Source organism: Coturnix japonica, chromosome 1 (assembly GCF_054131305.1).
Source record: "Coturnix japonica strain WE chromosome 1, WE-NBRP24, whole genome shotgun sequence".
NCBI lineage: Eukaryota > Metazoa > Chordata > Aves > Galliformes > Phasianidae > Coturnix > Coturnix japonica.
The window spans coordinates 151,269,535-151,290,246 of NC_140663.1; the positions used below are offsets into that span (position 1 = coordinate 151,269,535).

The window sequence follows — 20,712 nt, forward strand, 5'->3', positions numbered from 1 at the left end:
TCACTGCAGGTAAACAAGCTATATCTGAACAAAGGATGTTAAAGGCAAAGAGTGTTCTTGTTATTCCAACATTTCTAGGAAAACTGAAATTATACATAGAATTATCTTTGCATAATTTATAGTACAGGATATATTGTATTTCTTTACATTCCTGCACTCAGTTAATCTTTTCCAAGGTATTTGGTTTGATCAAAATAGTGTAGTTCTCCTATGCTTGTCTTTCAGTAAAGATGACTGAAGTGTGCTTATTCACCCTGGAAAGCAGCTTTGCATAAGAGGACACAGGGGTTCAGATAGACAGCAAACTGAACATAAGCCAGTGGCATGCCCTTGAGATAAAGAAGGCCAACAGCACCTTGGGCTGACTGAGGAGAAGAGAAGCACCACTATATTGAGGGAGGTCATCCTGCTCAGTCCCCTGGTGAGGTGCATCTGGAGTCATGAGTGTAGTTATGAGCTCATGGATGAAGATGGATGTGCCTTGAATGCACATAGACAGGAGCATTGAGGTAACTGATTGGCAAGTTGTGATTTTATCTTTATGGCTTTATATCTGTTTGCCAGCAAAACTCCCAGTCAGTTCCTAATATTTATTGCTTCTCCTTTCTCAGACCATTCATGAAGAGTTAAATAAGCGCTTTCCACAGAACCTGCATTTTTAGAAATGGGTTCACTTCGAATACAGGTGAATAGCTGCAGATTTGCATTAGTTGTTAGGTTAAATGTGAGTACATGCATGGTTTGCCACATGTCAAGTGAAGCATCTGTAACTGCTGCTGCAGGGTAGGCACTTTCCAAAAGAGTAGGTTGCTTATTCAAGTGTGTGATCTGGTTAGGCTGAGGGTGCTATTGATAGAAAGGAGCCTCATCATTGTTTCAGTACAGTCTTCCATTCATCATTCTGGATTTTGAAGCCCTCAAAATGGCATATATAGCATCCCTCTTTATTTCTGTGGTTTTCCACAGTGTGCATTCTAACAGACAGTGCAATAATTGTGCATTTGATGTTTTGTCAGTGATTATCTTCCTGTTCCTTTAGGTTAAGAGCTGTATAAAGATTTACCGTGCTTCTTAGAAATCAGTCAATTAGCCAATTTGTTGATGGAGTTGTTCACTGATGCTGAATTTGTTCTCATTGTACTGAAGGAAAAGTGGAGGAGAAGCCAGTAAAATTCTAGTGAAGTCATTAGAGTCATATTATGGACTGGTTTAGGTTAAAGGAGACCTTAAAGACATCTAACTCCAATCCCCTGCCATGAGTAGGATCGCCACCCACCAGATTAGGCTGCTCAGGGCCCCGTCCAACCTGGCACTGAACACTTCCTCATCTTCTCTGGGCAACCTGATCCAGTACCTCACCACTCTCTGAATAAAAGATTTCTTCATCACATCTATCCAAATCCTCATCTCTTTTAGTTTAAAGCCATTCACTCTTGTTCTATTACTATGAGACTGTAAAAAGTATGATCCCCTCCTGCTTGTAAGTGCCTTTCAAGTGCTGGAAGACAGCACTGAGGTCTCCTCGTAGCTATCTTTTCTCCAACCTAAAGAGGCCTAATTCCCTCAACCTTTCTTAATAGGAGAGGTACTCCAGCTCTGATCATCTTTGTGGCCCTGAGTCATAATACTGTTTTCAAAAGCCCGCTATATACTGTGGAGTCTTATTAAGCTCTTATGTGTCGGGCTTTTAGTGTTTAAATAACAAATATACTTGTCTATTTAAACTATATATGCTGATAATATATGGGTACCTGAGTAAAACTTACGCAGTTGACACAGTGTGTGCTTTGCTGAGGTGAAACTGCAGTCTCTTGATGGCATGGTCAAGAAGCAAAAATGTGTGTTTAGAAGTGCCTACAGCGTGATAGTGAGTTCTGTTTTTCATGCAAAGCTTCTGTTCATGGCTTTCGTATCTGTGGCCCTGGACAGAGTTGTTCTGCTGGAAGCTAATAACCTTAAGTGTGTGCAAACACATGAGATGTAGCTACGTTCACACTCTGTGAACTGTCTGTATTACTAGTAACTGTGAACAGCCTTATTCCTTACAGCTCCTCACAAGAGATTTTGAAATTCCAGCACCCCCCTTCCCCACAACAATCATTCTCTTTGTCCTTGAGCAATACTCAGAAACGGTCTTTGGTTCTCCATACACATGGACTTCTATATCCATGAGATACAAATCCCAGGAGTGAAGATCTTCAATTAGTCAACATAAAGGTTTGCATTGATTGTGTTGCAGGTGCACTGATTTACATTGAAACTCAAAATTAGAGCCTATGTGCCCTTTTTCTGGGTAACTTAAAAACACGGAGACTATGAGGAAATACTGGATGAGATAATGTCTGTCTGGAAGAAACATCAGAAACAACAGTCTCTAAATAAATAAATAAGCAAAAAGTATAAGACTGTCTACACAGGAAGGCAGGCAGTCTCGAGTGAAGATTTTTCTTTACCTTTTACAAGAAAGACAGCAACTTCCCTCCTTGATATAAAAAGCTAAAGTAGTTTAGAGCAAGTTGCAACCATTTTTGTAGTCAGATGGCCTCTGAACTATTAGTGGTTTGAGTAAGAAAGTGGAAAATGTTAGTTCTGCTCTGAATCTCTCTACATTTTAAGATGAAGCAACTCTAAGAGGAAGGTGAAGTCAACCAAGGAATACTTTCATGTTTCTGCTCACTGCCAGTTTAACTATAGAGAAAAGTAAGATGAGAGAGTTAAAATTCTAGGAGTAGAAATTTGGTATGTGGACTTGCTCAGAATGTGGTGAATATCTGGTACATTCATGGCAGAAGACAGTATTTCTGCAGTTACATTATATGTTAAATGAGGAAAAAATTAAAGTAAGTGGAGGAAAGATGAAATAAACTGTTTTGGGTAGTGCTGGAATAGGATGTTCCCACTCTCGTGAGCAGGAGTATTGTTAAACCTGTTGATGTTTGATAATCTTTGAAGCAACCGTGAGGTTTCTGAGGCAAATTGAACTGCTTATTATACTGATAATAGCAGATTGATGTGCAGTCGAATTTGAACCAATTTAATTAACCTAGTCATGCTTGTTTTTGTTAACAAAAAGAAGTTTTAATCAAAAAGTCTCAGTTGTTATAGGATTTTCCCAGCAATATGGAATTTTCGAGTTCATTTCCAAGTCTGGCTGAGTCCTGTGTTTTTCCATCCCAAACAGTACCTTAACAGCAGCTCTGTTACTCAGATGCCATAACAGTTTAAGAAAGGGATTCAAAGAGTGATGATTTAAAACAAATCCTTACATTTAATTTTTATTTTCTTAGATTTGAGGCACTTGAAATTCACGGCTCACTCTTGTATTTGTAGTCACCTTCAAGTTTTTGTTTAATGTGAGACTGACCTTATACGAGTTATTGTTCCTCAGATCCAAAGGAGCTTGTCAATCGTATCATGTGTAATAAGGTGTGGAACAGAAACTTTTCAAGAGAGTCAAAGGAAGTTGCTTGCAAGAAGTGTAGTCAGTGTGTAGCTGCCTTGGGTGTCATTGGAGGTCCTCATTTATCTGCATACCCTATACCTTTCCTTTTTGCACTGGTAAACGTAGAGCGTCATTATCTTACTGCTTTTATAGAAAGCATTAAAACAATCAAACAGTGTGACTCTTCTGTGAACTTAAATGCTATTGTCTTGGATATTCCTTTAAATGAATTTAAGCTAGTAAGCCACTGGAAATGGAATTTCTTATTCAAGTAGCTGCCCACCTCCTGTATGGGTACACCAGAAGAGCCTGAACTCAGACCTTTTGTACAGTGCCAGTGTGCCAGCTGGCACTTGTTTGGCATGCTCTGTTCTTTGCTGCCTCGATGAAAAGCACATCTCTGTTCATGCCAACCACTTCTTGCCTATAGGTGAAGATGCTGCTTTTCAGCTCCATAGCTTTGGCTATGGAGCTGGATACTTTCCATCTTGTGGAAGATTAAAGTATGTATGAAAGTATTCCCATTGTAAATTTGGCTGCAGATATTCATCTGTTAATGCCAGCGTGTTTCCTATGGCCCAAGGAAAATGCCTTGCTAGTGCTACTGCTGTAAAGCTAGTTTGCCATTCGGTCTTTAGATATCCCAGCTTTTGTATATTGTGAGGCCTGTTTTGAAGTTTTGCACTACAGTGGTTTCAACCTTTGAGTACTGTGTAGCTAAGCAACTTGCCAATGGTTTTTAGATACTTTGAAAGACACAACTGTTTTTTCTCATAGACATCAGAATTCTTGCCAAGTCTAGCAGATACATCTTCTGCAGTGGGGAAAGTAAAGTAGCATCAAACCTAATTATTCTCTGAAACATTTTACTCAAAACCTGGGCACTTGTTTTTTTTTTCTAAGTGCTACCACTTGCAGTGCTGGTAATGGGAGATACCTTGAAAATTCAACTTGGAGGTGAAAACAAGGAGTTTACTTGATTCAGATTTGGGGCACACTTCTGATACTGAGATGGAGTTTCCATGTTTCTTGGAATTAGTTTTTCGTATAAGTAGTCCTATGATTTAAGAGAAGTTCTCTTTCACAGGTCCTTCTGCGGTAGAAATCTTTTTTGCTGAGCTAAAGCAGAGTGCTTTATCAATACTGGGGGAAGTTATTTCTTGTGATTACTCGCTCAGTTTGAGGAGGAAAGAAAAGCCCGTCAGCAACATACTTTTCTTCATGAAGGGTTACAGTTGACTTCAATTGTCTGTACACCGGTGTTCAGAAATGGTGTGTGTAACAACGGCTGGTGACATGAAAGGAATTTCCACTTGGAAGTGCATTACTAGTGCCAGAACACAGTTAACATTTGACCTTTCAAGCTGCTATTTGAAAAACGCTTAGTAATGCTAAGACAATTCTGATTCCTGGATATTACTACTGTTTTTCTTACTACCTAAGGTTTTATGCAACTCATCTGATTTGAGTGCCATGAAGGCAATGGGCTCATGTTTGTGTTTTAGAGAATGTGAAGCACACACACTTGTGGCTCTTTTTTCCCCCATTTTGAATCATAGAATCACCCAGGTTGGAAAAGACCTTGAAGATCATCAAGTCCAACCGCAGCCTAACCAGAACCCTAACTCTAAAAACCCTCTGCTAAATCATATCCCTGAGCACCACATCCAAACGGCTCTTTTGAAGCACTACTGCAAGGTGATATTTGAATAAAGTATCCTGTCTTTTCCTTTAAGCTTCTTGAGGCCGGTGAGTCCAAGAGTAGGAGAGATTCTTGTGAAGTTGTTTTAAGCAAACCTTTCTGCTGTAACTGCTAAGATGGGAAAATAGAGCAATTTCTTAAGCTGTGCTGGATCAGAGACTGGAAGCTGAAGAATTGTTGGCTGTTTTTTCCTCTTTTAGCCCTTCGTGGCAGTTTTTGAATGGACTAGACAGAGCCTTCCTATACGTAAAAGTTTCTGGCCCTGTCGTGGGGTCTCAAACTTGTAGCATCCATCAAAATTCTGTTTTAAAAGCAATGTATGTTTGAGACACTGAAATTTTAGATTCTTGTACATTTGATGGTGAGGCAGGATTGGACTTGTCTCTGGGAAAGCAGCGTGTTCTTAGAGCTGATGCTTGCTATTTTAGAACTGATTGCATTGGAGTGTGCAGCTGCTCGAAGGAAAAGTTAACCTCATTAAAATCACTGGATAATTAATTGTTCCTGTGTGCAATAGTCCTCTTTTGCCCTGCCTAAAAGAAAATCATACAGTGTATCACGCAGATTTCCACTTAATGACTGGACAAAGGTACCACTACAATAGTTGCAAATGGCAACAAAAGAAGTGGTATCTCTACACTGGAGCAAAGGGGAGTAAAATCTCTTGTAAGCCTGGAAACAGCCACAGCCCTGACCCAAAGCAGGGTCTGGCTACACGTGTGCCTTGGAGGCCATAGAAATATTCTTTTTGGTGGTAAGTGTGGTCTCTCTCCGGTTGTACACTCAATCTGCTTGCAGTAGAACTGATACTTAAAGTGTGGGGATACTCTGAAGTTGTAGTGTAAAGCAGCAAGGAAATAACACCCTGTTGTGTCTGTAATAGAACCCTGCTGCAGTAGCTGCTTACTTCAGCATGTAAGTTCATTTTAGGGAAGACGGTCTTCAAAATTATTCTGAGTGCAGGAGGTTTCTTTTAGCAAACAAATATCTGAGGCCAGGGAACAGCTTAATGCAGTTATTTACCTCAGTCCATGTACTGATGATTTCTTACTATTTTATTTATAATCTTGTAATTATTTGAAGTCTAGTAATGTTTTATTGTATTTTATAAGATTTTTGTTACCAGAAACTCACAAGATTTGCCCAGAGCTTTCTAGAATGTGTATATCTGTTTATACATTTTATTACCCTTTTTTGAGACATTTACACTGGCCTGAGCCTGTCACCTCTGCTCTTTCAAACACCATTTTTTACCTACTGTGCTGCTTTGATCTTCTGGAAATGTTGGTCTTCTGGAACAAGGTTCATTTCCCTCCCCTTCCTTCTCTTCCCCAAATGCATCTTGAAGTGGTGCTTTGCCAAATCCTACTTAATTTTGTGCTCTCTGCAGTGATTACTGTTTTACTCTTGTAACTACATATTGTTAATGTAGGATAGTCTTTTTTTTTTAACCTATTGATGATTAAGGTTATTACAGCCTATAAGTGTGACTTGATTGGTTAATGTAGCTATTATCCTGTTACGTTTACAGTCAGATCTCATTTTTCAAGTCCCTCACGTGTTTTGAGTATATATACATGGGTCATAGTTCTATCTTTGTTAGTACTGTTGTTTCATTAAGAGGCTTTCTCTGCTTGCAAAGTGTGACAGACACGTCTCAGATGTTGCGACAAAGCAGGCTGATGGATTAATAAAATGCTAAAAAATCCTAGGTGACGCTTGTTAGTCATGGATCTGCTTCTGGAATAGTTCTTTGTCATGAAAAACATAGATACTAACACTTGTAAATTTCAAGCTTTAGTAATGTGAGTCTAAAACTAAGAGTGAACTTTGAGTCTTTAGCTTTGGAATGATATTATTGACAAGTTATGATGTCAGGAAGTGTTTGCCTTAATGTATAGAAGGATGCACTCAGTATTCTAGGCAGCAGTGCCTTCATAATAATAAAATAAGTCTTTAGTAGCTCCTGTTATTTGCTAGGAAACTAAAACAGCCTGGCCTGTATCTTCTTTATTATGGGAAATTTAAGCCCAGCCTTTTCCAAAGCGCCTTGTTTCAGTTGGTTCACTTCAGACATTTGTGTGTATGTATATATGTATATACACACTAAAGTTAAAGTTAAGTTGGTGCTTTTATATGCAGGTCTCTACAATCCAAGAACTTGTTACTGGTTACGAAGCCTCTTTGAGAACATGTGACCTCTTTGGTCCGTGCGGTAAGTTTCTATCTATTGATTCTTGTCTTAATTATGGCATAATTACTTTTTATGGCAGTTAAGAAGTATTATTGATGTGCTGAAACTATTTTTGCAAGAGGAGGATTTAGTAAATGAGTGTTTAGTAAATGAAAGCGTTATAGGATATACTTGATGAATCTGCTGCACTTTGTTTTTTGTGTTTATATTTCAAGCGCGGTGTTCAGTCTTTCTGGTTAATGTAACTTTTTCCCATTTTATTCCAGAAAATGGAGAGAGAGAGCCCCCAACAACGCTGCTCTGGGTTCGCTATTTCCTGGCACAGCACTTTGACAAACTTGGCCAGTGTTCCTTGGCCTTGGATTACATTAATGCTGCAATTGCAAGCACTCCAACATTAATAGAACTATTCTACTTAAAAGCGAAAATATACAAGGTAAAAAGTGCATTTGGGCATGTGGAGTATATAGCTTTTAAAAAAGAAACAACAAAAGGGGCCCATAAAACTGGTGTGAATATATGGATAGCACTGTGAGTATTGACCTTTGTGCAGGTTTCTTCTTGTGCGCTGTTCTGTCGGTAAGAAAATGAAAACCCATCTATTCTGTTTAGATTTTCTAAAGTGAGTCACAGCTTAAAGCAAATTGTTGATATTCATAAAAAGAGTTTATAAATATGATGTGAGAGTGAGGGGGACAAACAGAGGAATATTGTCTTCTTGTTACTTCTGGAAGAGAAATACCAGTAATTATAGATTTCAAGAGCAGGTCAATATAAAGTTTATCTTGGAAATTTAGTTATTTAATTCCTCTGTCACTGCTTTCTTCCTGACAGCATGTAGGTAACCTGAAGGAAGCTGCCAAATGGATGGATGAAGCACAATCTTTGGATACTGCTGACAGATTTATCAATTCTAAATGTGCTAAATACATGCTGCGAGCAAATATGGTGAAGGATGCAGAAGAGATGTGTTCTAAATTCACTCGGGTATGTTTACTGCCGTAGTGAAGGGAGGTTTGATTTGCTTCTGGCAGCTCTTGTTTAACTTTGCTAATGTAAGTCTTAATTTTTGACTGAAATCGGGAAGTTATCTTTTTTCAAGCATCCATTTTTAAGATAATGCATGTCAGGAATATGCAAGCTACTACATTCATTATGACTTAATTATATTGCATAGATGTAATTTGGACTTGAACATTTCATTAAAACTAGTGCTACAGACTGAAATTCTATAGAGCAGTTCCATTTATAAAAAGCAGCGCAAACAGTTTGAATGTGGTAATCCTTACCATTATACATGGTACTGCAAGTCGTTTCCTACTGGCAAGCTGTAACTAGTCATATTTGGAAAAAAGATGGTAAACTATGATGGCAAAAAGTGATAATAACACTTATTTCAGGAAGGGACTTCTGCTATGGAAAACCTAAATGAGATGCAGTGTATGTGGTTCCAGACTGAATGTGCTGCAGCTTATCAGAGGCTAGGGAAATATGGCGAAGCCTTGAAAAAATGTCATGAAGTAGAAAGGGTAAGTAGGTAAAAACACTTTATTTTCTTCCCATTAATGGAAATGTTTGCAGCTGTAAACAGCATGATCTTCTTTGCATAGAAGCTTTCTAATATAATTTCTAAAACAGGTTAATTCTTAGTGATGTGTTGTAATAGCTAAGGATGGTATCTATCTGTTATGTGCAAAACTATTGTGAAACAGTGAAAAGGATTCAATATAAAAAGTTATGCCTTACCTACTACTTTAACACTAACTTCATGCTGTCTGTTCTCTAATTGTTTTTTAATAAGAGCAATCATATTTCAGTTGGCTTTCAAAGGTTGCCTCAACCTCTGAGAATTATCATTATAGTTATTGCAAACAAAATGAGATTTTCCTGGGTTCTTTCTTCCTACTGACAGATTTTCTTGGGTGTTCAGTATTGTAAGAATAGTTCTATGCTTGTTAAATAATGCCTGTAGTATCAGTTATAATTTTATCTCAATTTATTTTAAAAAAAAAATAGAGTAAGCCAGGGAAATGCCTTAGACTTGCTTTCCTTTTTTTCCCCTCCTTGAAGCATTTTTTTGAGATAACGGATGATCAATTTGACTTCCACACATACTGCATGAGAAAGATGACTCTTCGTGCCTATGTAGACCTTTTGAGATTAGAAGATGTGCTCAGGAAACATGCCTTCTACTTCAAAGCTGCTCGATCAGCAATTGAAATCTACTTGAAGCTTCATGATAATCCTCTTACCAATGAAAGCAAAGAACAAGAAGTGAATTCAGGTATCTAGACTATAATGGAGGCTCATATGTGTATGAAAAGTAAAAGCTTTTTAAGCTATGTAAGTTGTGTGCTATAGAATCAGCGAGTTGTAACATAAATGCCTTGTTCCGTTTCTGTTGCTTATTATTTGATCGGTAACTGGAAAGAAATCATAGATAACATAGTACAGCTTCCCCCCCCCCAGTCATCCCCACATCATTGTAAAAGCAGTGTGTGAATGTGCCTAGCTGCACCTAGAGTATTTGAGTGAGCAGTAGTGTTTCAGAAGCTTAAGAGGAAAAAATCAAATTGAATTCAGCCATTCATCCATTTAAACAGAAGATAAGTGTCATTAACGGGTGAATTATGAAACTTAATGGATAGATTTGGTGGGAAAGCAGTTTGACTTGCTGTAAGAATGTTTTAACATGTATTTAATGTTTATAGGTTTTGTAGTACTACATTATAATAATACTAGTTAACATTGTGTTACATTTATAATTTTTCATATAACTTTGGGGGCCAAAAAATACGTGGCCAAGCATATATTAGCACAAATAATACACTTGTAAATTTGTTTGAAACTAGTGTTTAAAGAGGAAGCAGATTATCTTTGGAAATCAGTTGTGCATGGCATGAATGTCAGAGTATTCAATGACAAGTGATTTATGAGGATTTTTTTTATCTTAAGAAAATAGTCGCTTGTTCTTTTGTGGAATCATAGCGACCGTCAACTCTGCTGTAGTAGCTGACAAAAGGGATTAAATTAATGCTTAGCTTTTTGCAAAGGGAAGGATGTTTGACGTGAACGTTAATTAAAAAAAAAAAGTTGAACTAAACCCAAAGTGCCACTTTATGTTGCTAATGTGATCTTACCTTTTATTAAGGTGAATGAGTTCTTCTTCCCCTCTTTATTTGTATGTATGAAGCACATATAAAGAGCCACATTTCACAGCACGGTTCAACTTGCATCATTTTTCTCTCTGACTTTAATTTTGATTCAGTGTATAATAAAAGTTAAAGTGAGGAAGACTGCTAAGTCATGTAGTTCACATGCGTACTGAATTGAAATTTAATAGACTTGTCCACAGTGGAGGAATGAATGCGTAAAAACATTTTTCTCCTTGCTCCATCGTATCAATGTTGGCTGGCCCCAGGATGGGCCCTGTAGATGTTGTGATGCCATCGCCATAAAAAACATGCATGTCCCTCAGTAGCTTGTTCTGTTTCTTGCCACATTATTTGTGCAAATCCTGTTATCAGTGAAATATGGCAGAAGACCAAGTGGAAATTAGTGTAATTCCAGCTAAAGTGGGAATGGGGAAGAGTGAAATCTGAACCCACCAAACAGCATGAAGTCTCCTATAATGGCACTATTTAACACATACCAGGAGTTTTACCTCTGCACTTCAAACTATACCAGTTGCTGCTTGCATCCATTTAGCTATAATGATGACATGTAGAAAATGAAGGCTATTATCAAGGCTGCAAATGGATCAGACATGTTAATGAAAGGTAACAGGCTTGTTTTAAGTTGAAACGTAAATCAGTCAGCTGAACCACAGTCAACACGTGAGCTCAGTATTACCTTTCAAAGTCATCATTCATTTTCTGTGACAAAATCTGTCACATGGATTTAATAACTTCCTGTAGTTAATCTTTCAAGTCACTGAGGCTTTTTTAAAACAACTTTCATAGAGTAAATAAACAAGATCAAGTGTTGTGTTGTAACCCAGAGGTAAAGTTGGATGATGCAGTGATATGATACTTTGGCAAGTATAAAAGGATATTGAAATGGGTAGAAGAGCGTAGTGGCTTTCCTGAATGGTGTTTGAGACACACATCTTAATGATATAGTTACTATGTTTGTTGCTTAATCTATAGAAAATCTCTCAGCCAAAGAACTGAAGAAGATGCTTAGCAAGCAAAGAAGAGCACAGAAGAAAGCAAAACTTGAAGAGGAAAGAAAGCATGCAGAAAGAGAGAGACAGCAAAAGAATCAAAAGAAAAAGCGAGATGAAGAGGAAGAGGAAACTAGTGGACCTAGGGAAGAACTAGTTCCTGAGAAACTGGAAAGGGTTAGCATGGTGTCCTTGTTACCTTTATGTCAATATGTTAACAAAGCTGAAGTACAGATTGTCAGGTTTTTCTTAAGTAGTCCATCAATCTATGTAAAATCATCTGTGTGTGCAAGGATACCCTTTATTTATCATCTACTTTTACTAAAGAAAGGTAGTTTTTTCTCTGATGAATTGAAATTCTGTGTTTATATTATTGCTTTAAATCTTGGCTCTTCGATAGTAAGCCATCTTCCAGTAAGAAGAACAAAAAGATGATTCTTGTTGGTTTTCATACGGAGAGAAGAGAAAAAAGTTAACAGAAATATGATTGCAGTCCACAAAGTATGAAGACAGGGACAGTATTTGGTTAAGCACAAAGGATTTTCCTTTATCAAAGTAACTTCAGAAGTTTAAACTTTTTGTCTGAGCTTGTCATATTTTCTTTTTAACCAAATACACTACATGAGTTAGCACTGCTGACTTGCCTTTGTCAATATGAAATCATGAGCACACACTTTGTAATCGTAGCTTTCTGAATTTTGTTTGAGTAGTGCTTGAACACTTCGCCTCTGGTTGTTTACATGCCCTGAATAACAAACTATTATTGGTAGATTGTTTCAGACATCTATTTGTATTCTTTACTTTCGTTGTGTGTTTATTAACAGGCAGAAAATCCATTAGAAGAAGCCATTAAATTCCTTATTCCACTTAAGAATCTTATTGGAGATAACATAGACACGCATTTACTAGCATTTGAAATATACTTTAGAAAAGGTAAAGTATTGCTTACTTTTATTTTTGCTCTACACATTTTTAATTCTTCACTGTGAACTGTGTTCTCTGACTGTTAAATATATGTAGTGTGGTCTTTAGTGGGGACACAAAACCAAACCGTAACATTATCTATGTAGTTTTGTCAGTCTGATGTATAGGAATTTCTGTATTCCTAGGAATACAATAAGTGCAAAAAGGAAATCTCTTTGACATCTCTGTAGGCCTTGATATTTCCAGTGTTTGTACTAGATTTACTAAATAAAACAGTAGCTAATACAAAGAGCTAGAAGAAGTAGCATGTCCTTAATCTCAATATGCTTTTGTTTTCTCCCTTCCCACAGGAAAATTTCTGTTAATGTTGCAGTCTGTCAAAAGAGCTTTTGCTATCAACAGTAATAATCCGTGGCTACACGAGTGCTTGATTAAATTCTCTAAAGCTGGTATGTGTATAGGAAGTACGTACGTATGTATAAGGGTATAGGAGGTAACATGAATGAATACATAAATATGTGTTATCATGTGTAAATATACCCTAAACACAAACTGAAGTCAAGACAAAAATGAAGGTCTGTTTTTCTAGGCAATACCTACAAAAGCACAGGTTGTGCTATGCAGGATACAGTATACGTGAATTTTACATACTCCTTCCTGCATTAATCCACCAGGTGGACCCAGTAAGTCACTGGCTGGATTGCGCAGAGAAGTATGTGTGACAGAGCCCCTTGAAATTCCTAGAAGTTTTAAGAAAACAAGTGTCAAATATGGAAGAGAGATTCTGGATGAAGCAAATTTTATGCTGTGAGCTGCTTGTGTCAGGTGGCAGAAGATATACAGAGCACCATAGAGTTTATAAATTTTTTTTAATCATAGAATGGTCTGGGTTGAAAAGGATCCCAGTGATCATCCAGTTCCAACCCCCTGCTATGTGCAGGGTCGCCAACCACCAGACCAGGCTGCCCAGAGCCACATCCAGCCTGGCCTTGAATGCCTCCAGGGATGGGGCATCCACAGCCTCCTTGGGCAACCTGTTCCAGTGCATCACCACCCTCTGAGTGAAAAACTTCCTCCTAAGATCTAACCCAGACCCCCCTGTCTCAGTTTAAAATCATTTCTCCTTGTCCTATCACCATCCACCCTTGTAAACAGCCATTTCCCCTCCTGTTCATACACTCCCTTCAAGTACTGGAAGGCCACAATGAGATCTTCCCAGAATAAGCACAAACAAACCAAGTGTTTCCTTTTGTCATGTGTATCAGCTTATCAGACTAAACGTGAAGTCTTAAATTTTTTTAGAATGATAAACTATACATAAGACAGTGTAAAGAGGAACTGGTTGAATATTTCTTGCTGACTTCATTTGCAGTCAGGTGATTTAAGATCACTCCGACTAGTAGCAGATGTTTTCATCAGATTGTGTATGTTTGCAACAAACAGTTTTTAAACGTAATCAGTCTGACATTTGTTTTCTGAGTACTGCAGTTTGTGCTGACTTGAAGAGCTATTGAACTGAAAGTTGTTTCTGGGCACAATTTTGTGAGTTAAAATATTTGTTGTTTCACATCGTTTTCTACTGTTGTCTAAAAGTATATATATATATTTTTTTCCATCCCTCCCTCTTACCCTCTCCCTTTCCCAGTATCTGACCATAGTAACCTCCCAGAAATTGTGAGCAAGGTCCTAACTCAAGAAATGCAGAAAATCTTTGTCAATAAAAACTTGGAAAGTTTTAATGAGGAGTTTCTCAAACACAACTCTACCTCCATTCAGCACCAACTTTCAGGTTTGTTTAACTTCGCAACGCTTTTGAAAACGAAATGATGTCAGTGATTCAAATCAATGGTCAGTTTCTTCATTATACATGAATTGGGAAGAGCCAGAAACCTGCCTGTTTACTTCTTTCTCTGCCTGCTTGTACCACTTAAAGCAAACAAAGCAAAACAAAGGAACCTTATACAACTTACTTGCTTTGTGTATTAGTTGCATGAAGAATGTGCTGCTTACCTCTTTGAAGTGTAACAGCAGAACACCTACTGTGGGTTTGGGGAGCTTGAGTATGGAAGCACCACTCACTCTGGAGTTAGCTCCAGAGAACTGATTGTCTTGCTTAGAGGAAGAGTTTGGGGTAAGCCACCCCAAGCTTAGAAGAACCCTGTTTCAGAACAGCATACTGGGAGAAATACTACCACCCTTTTTCCCTTAGAGCAGGTTCAGGATGTGGGAACTCCAAAGCAGATAGCTCTGGGGATGTTTGCTCCTGATTCTTTCTGTTGTAGTGTTCTACTCTTTTCATCTTGTTAGGCATCTTACTGGATGTTTTCCGGTTCTTTCTCTTCCCGTGTTATTATGGGAATATGTTTATTTTGTCCTGGTACTTGTACAGGGTTCACTGTGTCTGGATATGCAGTATTGCATTTAGTAATGCTATAGTCTCAATGTTGTGCTTTTATTTTTTTGTCATAAGGTGCAAAAATGATGTATTTTCTGGACAAATCGAGGCAAGAAAAAGCAATTGCTGTGGCTACTAGATTGGATAAAAACATGAGAGACAAAAATGTGAAGGTAAAAAACAACAACACAGTGTTGAGAGACAAGTGTATGAAACCTTAATTAACATGTACTTAACTGTATAATTTATCATGAAATATAAAGCATGTATATTAACATTCGGAAGAGTGAGGTTTTTGAACTCTGAAAGAAGTAATCATATCTGAATACCACCACAGTACCTGTGCTTGTTCAGATTAGTAGAATTAATAGCGCATTTGTTTGGTATTAAAACGACTGTAAGTCACATTTATTAACTGTTCCTTTTCTTTCTGTAGACATTAACCAAGGTTTTCGAGGCGCTGCTTGACGGCAGTTTTGGAAGTTGCCACACTCAATGTGAAGAATATCAAGCAGCATGTCATAAACTGTTCCCTTTTACATCTGCCTTTATGCCTGCCACAAACGAGGATGACAGCAGCATTGCAGCTGTGAATCATACAGCCATTAACCACGACTTACTGTCTAATGAAATATGAAGTAGCATATGCAAGCCCGTGTGTGTGTGTGTGCCTACATACCTACACACACATACAAAACTGTCATTACATGCTGGCTGGATACAGATCAGGGTTACTTTTCCAGGTTGCATTTTAATATCTTTAACAGGTCTGACATGAAATATTTGGATAGCTGAATGAAACGGAGTATACTATTAGTTATTTTTTTTTTTCCTCCCAACAAAAACTGCCAATATTTATGTAAACATGATCTTTAATCAGCATTTTTCATGTTTATACTTGTACAGTTTCAAGTCTTTTAATAATCCATCGGCCTTCCCTCACAAAAAGAAAAATGATGGATGCTAGACTGCTTTCACAAGTGTCATTGCATATACATGTGAATGTGATCACATCTCGTTAATAAATTATTTTTTGAGCATCTTGAGCAGATTAAGACAGAAGTGCTGCTTAAATTACCCTCTTCATCTTTTACCGCCGTTCTTGGGATTTATTATTATTATTTTTTTTTTTTTCCCCATTTTATTTTTTAATCTTTGCTCGGTTTGGTTTCTTTTGAAGCACAGTGAATGTTGGCGGTTTGCATGTTTTTGTAAGGTGTGTGTGTCTTATGGAACCGGTGTTGATGGACATGAAGATTAGGTTCGTGTAAAAGGGTTTGTGAAAGCTGTATTCTATCTACCTTGTGTTCCATAACTATTATTTCTTAAGTTTATGATCAGTTTAACGTTTTCGGTTTGAGTATTCTCAAGCAACTCCCTGAAAATGCAATGAATTTGATACTGTTGTCTGTTTTGGGGTTTTTTGTTGTTGTTGTTGTTCCATCTTACCCTTCTTTTTCTCACTTCTGATTTCTCCCCATCCATTCACTTACTGACACTTAAGTTGAAAAAGCTGCTCCAATATTGGGTAAATGCATAAGGTACAGTAATGGGGGTTACAGTTCCCTCTCTACATCCTAAAAATTCGCTAAGTTTACTGTATTACTTCCATTAAAAGTCTCGGTTGTGAATTTACAGCCCATACGCCAGTACTTCTCATGCCTGAATACTATCGCTTTAGGTGCTGCGAAGCAAGCAGTACGTGAGGAGTGCATTTTGTATTTAAACACTGTTCAATGGAGCACAAAGAGGATGACTACAAATCACAACGAACCTTTTTCTTACTCTGTATTCTGGTGCATTAACTATTAAATATACAACATGAAAATGGAAGTTTGAATCTAATATACCTATTTAAAGCATAATGCTGGACGAAATGGCTACATATGACAGCTTTACATCCTGTAAGAACTGCTATCAAAATATAACTATACTGTGGCTTGTACAGAAAATCCATTTTCTGGAAACTGTAATGGAATCATTCAGTCAGTTTTGTTTTTATTTCACTGCAGTGTAAATAATTTCAGTAATATTAACTAGCCCCTCTAAGGCAAATATGAATTCACGGAGAGGGGTTTTTATTAAGACAAATAAAGTGTTCTAATTAAAATTCTCCTTTGTGTGTCATCTATTTAGGTTCAAAATTGTTGAATGGAAAACTCACTGTAAAATATTGCCAACATATGTTATGCTGTAATAAATTATTTTGTACACACTTGCCTTTGGTTTGGAATTCTTGTGTGTTTATGGGCATCAAACTTCAGCCCGTTACACGTTTGTTAGTTTGTTTTCATATTCACTGGTTTAACCCAAACTTTCCAAGTAGTTGAAAAGTAATGATTTGATTTGTCATATTGATATATAATTTGTGTGAAGTAATATATTACCCTTTCTGTGCCATTTGCTGTTGAACAGCTTGCTCAAAGGTATCTCGGGCAGGGAATGGTAACTGAGCACTATGGAGTTGTTTTGGCTCAGTTGACCCCTGGAAGTACTTATCAGCCAAATAGCAAAAGTAAGGAAGAACAACAAATGAAGAGCAAGTCTGTTTTTCTAACAGATGCTGTGAAATGATTTGTTTTTTTTTCAGTAGATCTGAATTTAGAAAAGGCATCAAGAGGAAACGTGCCTTAATATATAAATGCTAACGGTGTATATGTGTGTAATCAGTATTTCACATTTCAGCTTAATGAACTCTTGTAGCAAACGTGATGTGCCAGGAGGTAACTCATCAGTCTGCTGGCATTGAAATAATTGCTTGGATGCATCGAGAATCTGTGGACAACCCAGACCCAGTCAGTTTGTGGAGATAAATTACAAGCCAAGTAGCATCAGATCTCCTTCACCCCAAAGGTCTTTCCTTGTGTCTGATCCAAGTCTGGTTATCTGTTCTGAAAGAAGGCAAGACAGAGAGAATAGGTGAGAGCTGAGAGTCACATTATTTCCTATTTTCACCATATTTCCTATTTTCACCACCACCGATTCCTCTGAAAATACTCAGTTTTTCGTTTTTTTTATTATTATTTTTTAAAGGCATTGCTTTTTCCTGTCATCTAACGGCAGGTTTCAATGCAAAGTGGCCAGCTCCTGGTGTTTCCACTAGAGGGAAGTCTTGCATCTAGAATGTCTTCATAGTAATGAAATCCTGCAGCCATCTGTTTGTTTTCAGGTGTTTTCTGATATTGTAGGACAAACACAGGGAAATGTTTCATGTCTTTATTTCCTTTATGCAGCAGACTGAGGTTGTTTGCTTAAATGACCGAATCAGACTCGCATTCACGTAGCCCAGGCATCCGTAGGCCTTGACTTGGAGTCCTGAAGCTGGGAGCCAAAATGTAGCAACTGATGGAGAACAGAGGGCACTGTAGAGGATATCTACAGTTGTTGTCTATCAGATAGGCAGTGCAGGCAGTGATGCCTGATGAGATGTTTAAGGAGATGCCCACACATAGGTGAACTGGGTTACGAATGCTTTGTTCACAGCCTTCCATTCAGGGAAGGTAAAAATCCCTCTCTCTTACCTCCAAACGTTGAAACTAAATGATCTTTGAGGTTCTTTTCAACCCAGGCCATTCTATGACTTTCCAGTGATATTTTATTTCTGTTGTTTCTTAATGCTTTGACAAGTTGAACGTGCAAATCTCCTCCTGTAGAAGTAGAACAAATAAACGGGTACTGGGTAGTATGCAATTTTGAAACCCTGTTATTTATGGAATAATAGTGGAAAATAGAAAAGGAGCATATGGAAGAGGTTGCTGTCACAGATCACCCCCCTGGCTGGGAGAATTAGAGCACGGTTTGCTTAACTTTCATTTGTGAGGAAGACAGGATGCTGCCAGAGCTTGTCACAAAAATTATTCAAGGCTGAGAAAAAGGGAAAGAACCCAAGGCCTTTAAGATTTATTCTTAAACTGAAAAGCAATCGTCTCAGAAGAAAGAGCTGGATGTGGTACGTGGTCTCTGCCTGTAACACTGACCCTTTTCTTCCCAACTACACAACCCCCCGTGCGCTCCTAACAAGAGAGGCTCCAACCTACTAAAGCACGGCTATTTCCCAACCATAAATATGCAAATCCCCATTCCCTTAAAGGAGGGTGATTTACTGGCTAACTAAAGCACAAGGCTTGCCGCTTTTGTTCCACGTTTGTATGGTGACAGGCTCAATGGGGTCCTGGCCCTTGATTGGCACTGCTGCAACACAAATACTTAAAGAGCTGCGCTTCTGTTCTGACACATGCAGCCACATGCCTTCAGCAAACAAGTGCTCTTGCTTGCTCTCTGCCTCCCGCTGCCCCAGTGCCAACTGAGCAGAGCAGGGGGAGTAACACTCAATTTTTCTGAGCTTGCTGCAGTAGGTTGGATGGGAAAAGGCATCAAGCACCCCTTGTCATTCCTGACTACCTCTATTGTGATCATACAGGTCTGAGTTAACTTGAGATTGGTTCAATACAAGAGAATGATGCTTTTGGAACATAGAAGACGCAAAGCATTGGTCTAGTCACACAAGAGTAAATAAGAGACAAAATAGAACCACAAGTAAATGTTAAGAGGAAGAAAACCCAACGAACCCAAGACTCAGAGGGAATTCAGTGTCTGTAGGGAAAGCTAAGAAGTATTCTTCTTCCTTTTGTGTGATTAGTATCTTTTCAGACAGGTATTTTGACCCCAAGTATACTTTTTTACCATAATGCTTATTAATTCAATTTGCAATCTTTATTTCATTTATTCTACTTAGAGAAGAGATGAATTAGGGGAGATGTCTTATTATGTTATTACAAAGAGCTGCCTATGTGTTTCAGTTCAGAAGACTTACGATTTGTTTCCAGAGTGGTTTGTGTGTTAGATATTTCTCATGTAATAAAAGCCTCTTGTGGTATAAACTCCCATTATTCCTGCATGTAATTATCTGCTGTTGAGTCAACATTCCTTCTCGACAGAACTGCTGTTTTGTTGGTTGTTTTTAAGTAACACAGCATTCAGCAATCACAGCTCCTCCAGTTTCTCAACAATTCGGAGCAAAACCACATGAAAAAGTTTCTTGTTCATATTCGAAACCCCTCAGAGTGATATTCATGATTGGTTTTGAAGCAAAACTGACAGAGAGGTATTGATTCAGCTTCTCCAGTCTGAGGTACAACACGAACCCTATCAGCATCCCATTGCTTATATTCTCTTGCTGTCATCTTGGCTTTTTGACCTTTCTTCTCTGCTTGGTTGCTGGTTATTTCTTTGTACCGACAGAGGAAAGTCTATGAGACAGCATCCTTCCCCCTGCATTGGGATTCAGAAACGTTAGGGCAGCTTTCAAGCAGTGTTTTTAGTTGATGGGTTTCTCCTACATCTGAAGCAGAATAAGCAGAGCTTTCATTAAGTGACGTTATTCCTTTCATCTTTCAAGAAGGCACCAAACTGAGTCTGGTCATGTTGTTATGAACTTATCTTGTTTACTCGCTGCCACCCCTCTCCTTACTTGACCTCTTCTCCCATCCTGTGCAATACTCAAAGTCTCTTGACCCAGAAATTCCAGATTCTTCAGCAATTTTGCATATCTTTTGGCTGAAGCTTACACTGAACTGTCCCTCCCAGCGATTTCGATACGGGTTACAATTACACCATTCAGTTTCAGTGACTTTTAACCCAACTGGAACAATTGCGGTTACATTTAAACCACCACAAGCACATTTCAGAGTAAACAAATAAGTACATCCATTCAAAGCTCCTAGAGCGACTGTCTCAAGTTACTAAAAGTCAGAGGAAAACAATTATGTTATATTCCCATTTAAGAGGTAAACATCACATGCAGGAAGAGAGAAAAACGTAAGGAATCGTGCTGGTTTGTGGTCCAGGTTCAGGCTTAAGGAACACCAGGAAAGGCTGGGAAGAGAGGAAG

The 20,712-nt window shown here is 38.1% G+C and overlaps 1 protein-coding gene across 8 annotated transcripts in view; it reads left to right on the top strand.

Moving 5' to 3' along the window:
• Positions 1–17,037, top strand: part of NAA16 (N-alpha-acetyltransferase 16, NatA auxiliary subunit) — a 60,253-nt gene extending 43,216 nt beyond the window's left edge. For 5 of the 8 annotated variants that reach the window (XM_015851699.3, XM_085536093.1, XM_085536089.1 and 2 more), the window contains 11 exons: positions 7,287–7,359; positions 7,605–7,774; positions 8,173–8,325; positions 8,739–8,867; positions 9,409–9,622; positions 11,487–11,680; positions 12,328–12,436; positions 12,778–12,891; positions 14,073–14,216; positions 14,898–14,995; positions 15,259–17,037. In XM_015851699.3, coding sequence (XP_015707185.2) covers positions 7,287–7,359; positions 7,605–7,774; positions 8,173–8,325; positions 8,739–8,867; positions 9,409–9,622; positions 11,487–11,680; positions 12,328–12,436; positions 12,778–12,891; positions 14,073–14,216; positions 14,898–14,995; positions 15,259–15,459 — 1,599 coding nt within the window. In that variant the 3' untranslated portion in view covers positions 15,460–17,037. The remainder of the gene's footprint in view (positions 1–7,286; positions 7,360–7,604; positions 7,775–8,172; positions 8,326–8,738; positions 8,868–9,408; positions 9,623–11,486; positions 11,681–12,327; positions 12,437–12,777; positions 12,892–14,072; positions 14,217–14,897; positions 14,996–15,258) is intronic. The other 3 variants (XM_085536090.1, XM_015851700.3, XM_085536094.1) reach the window with 1 other exon arrangement.
• Positions 17,038–20,712: the final 3,675 nt, after the last annotated feature.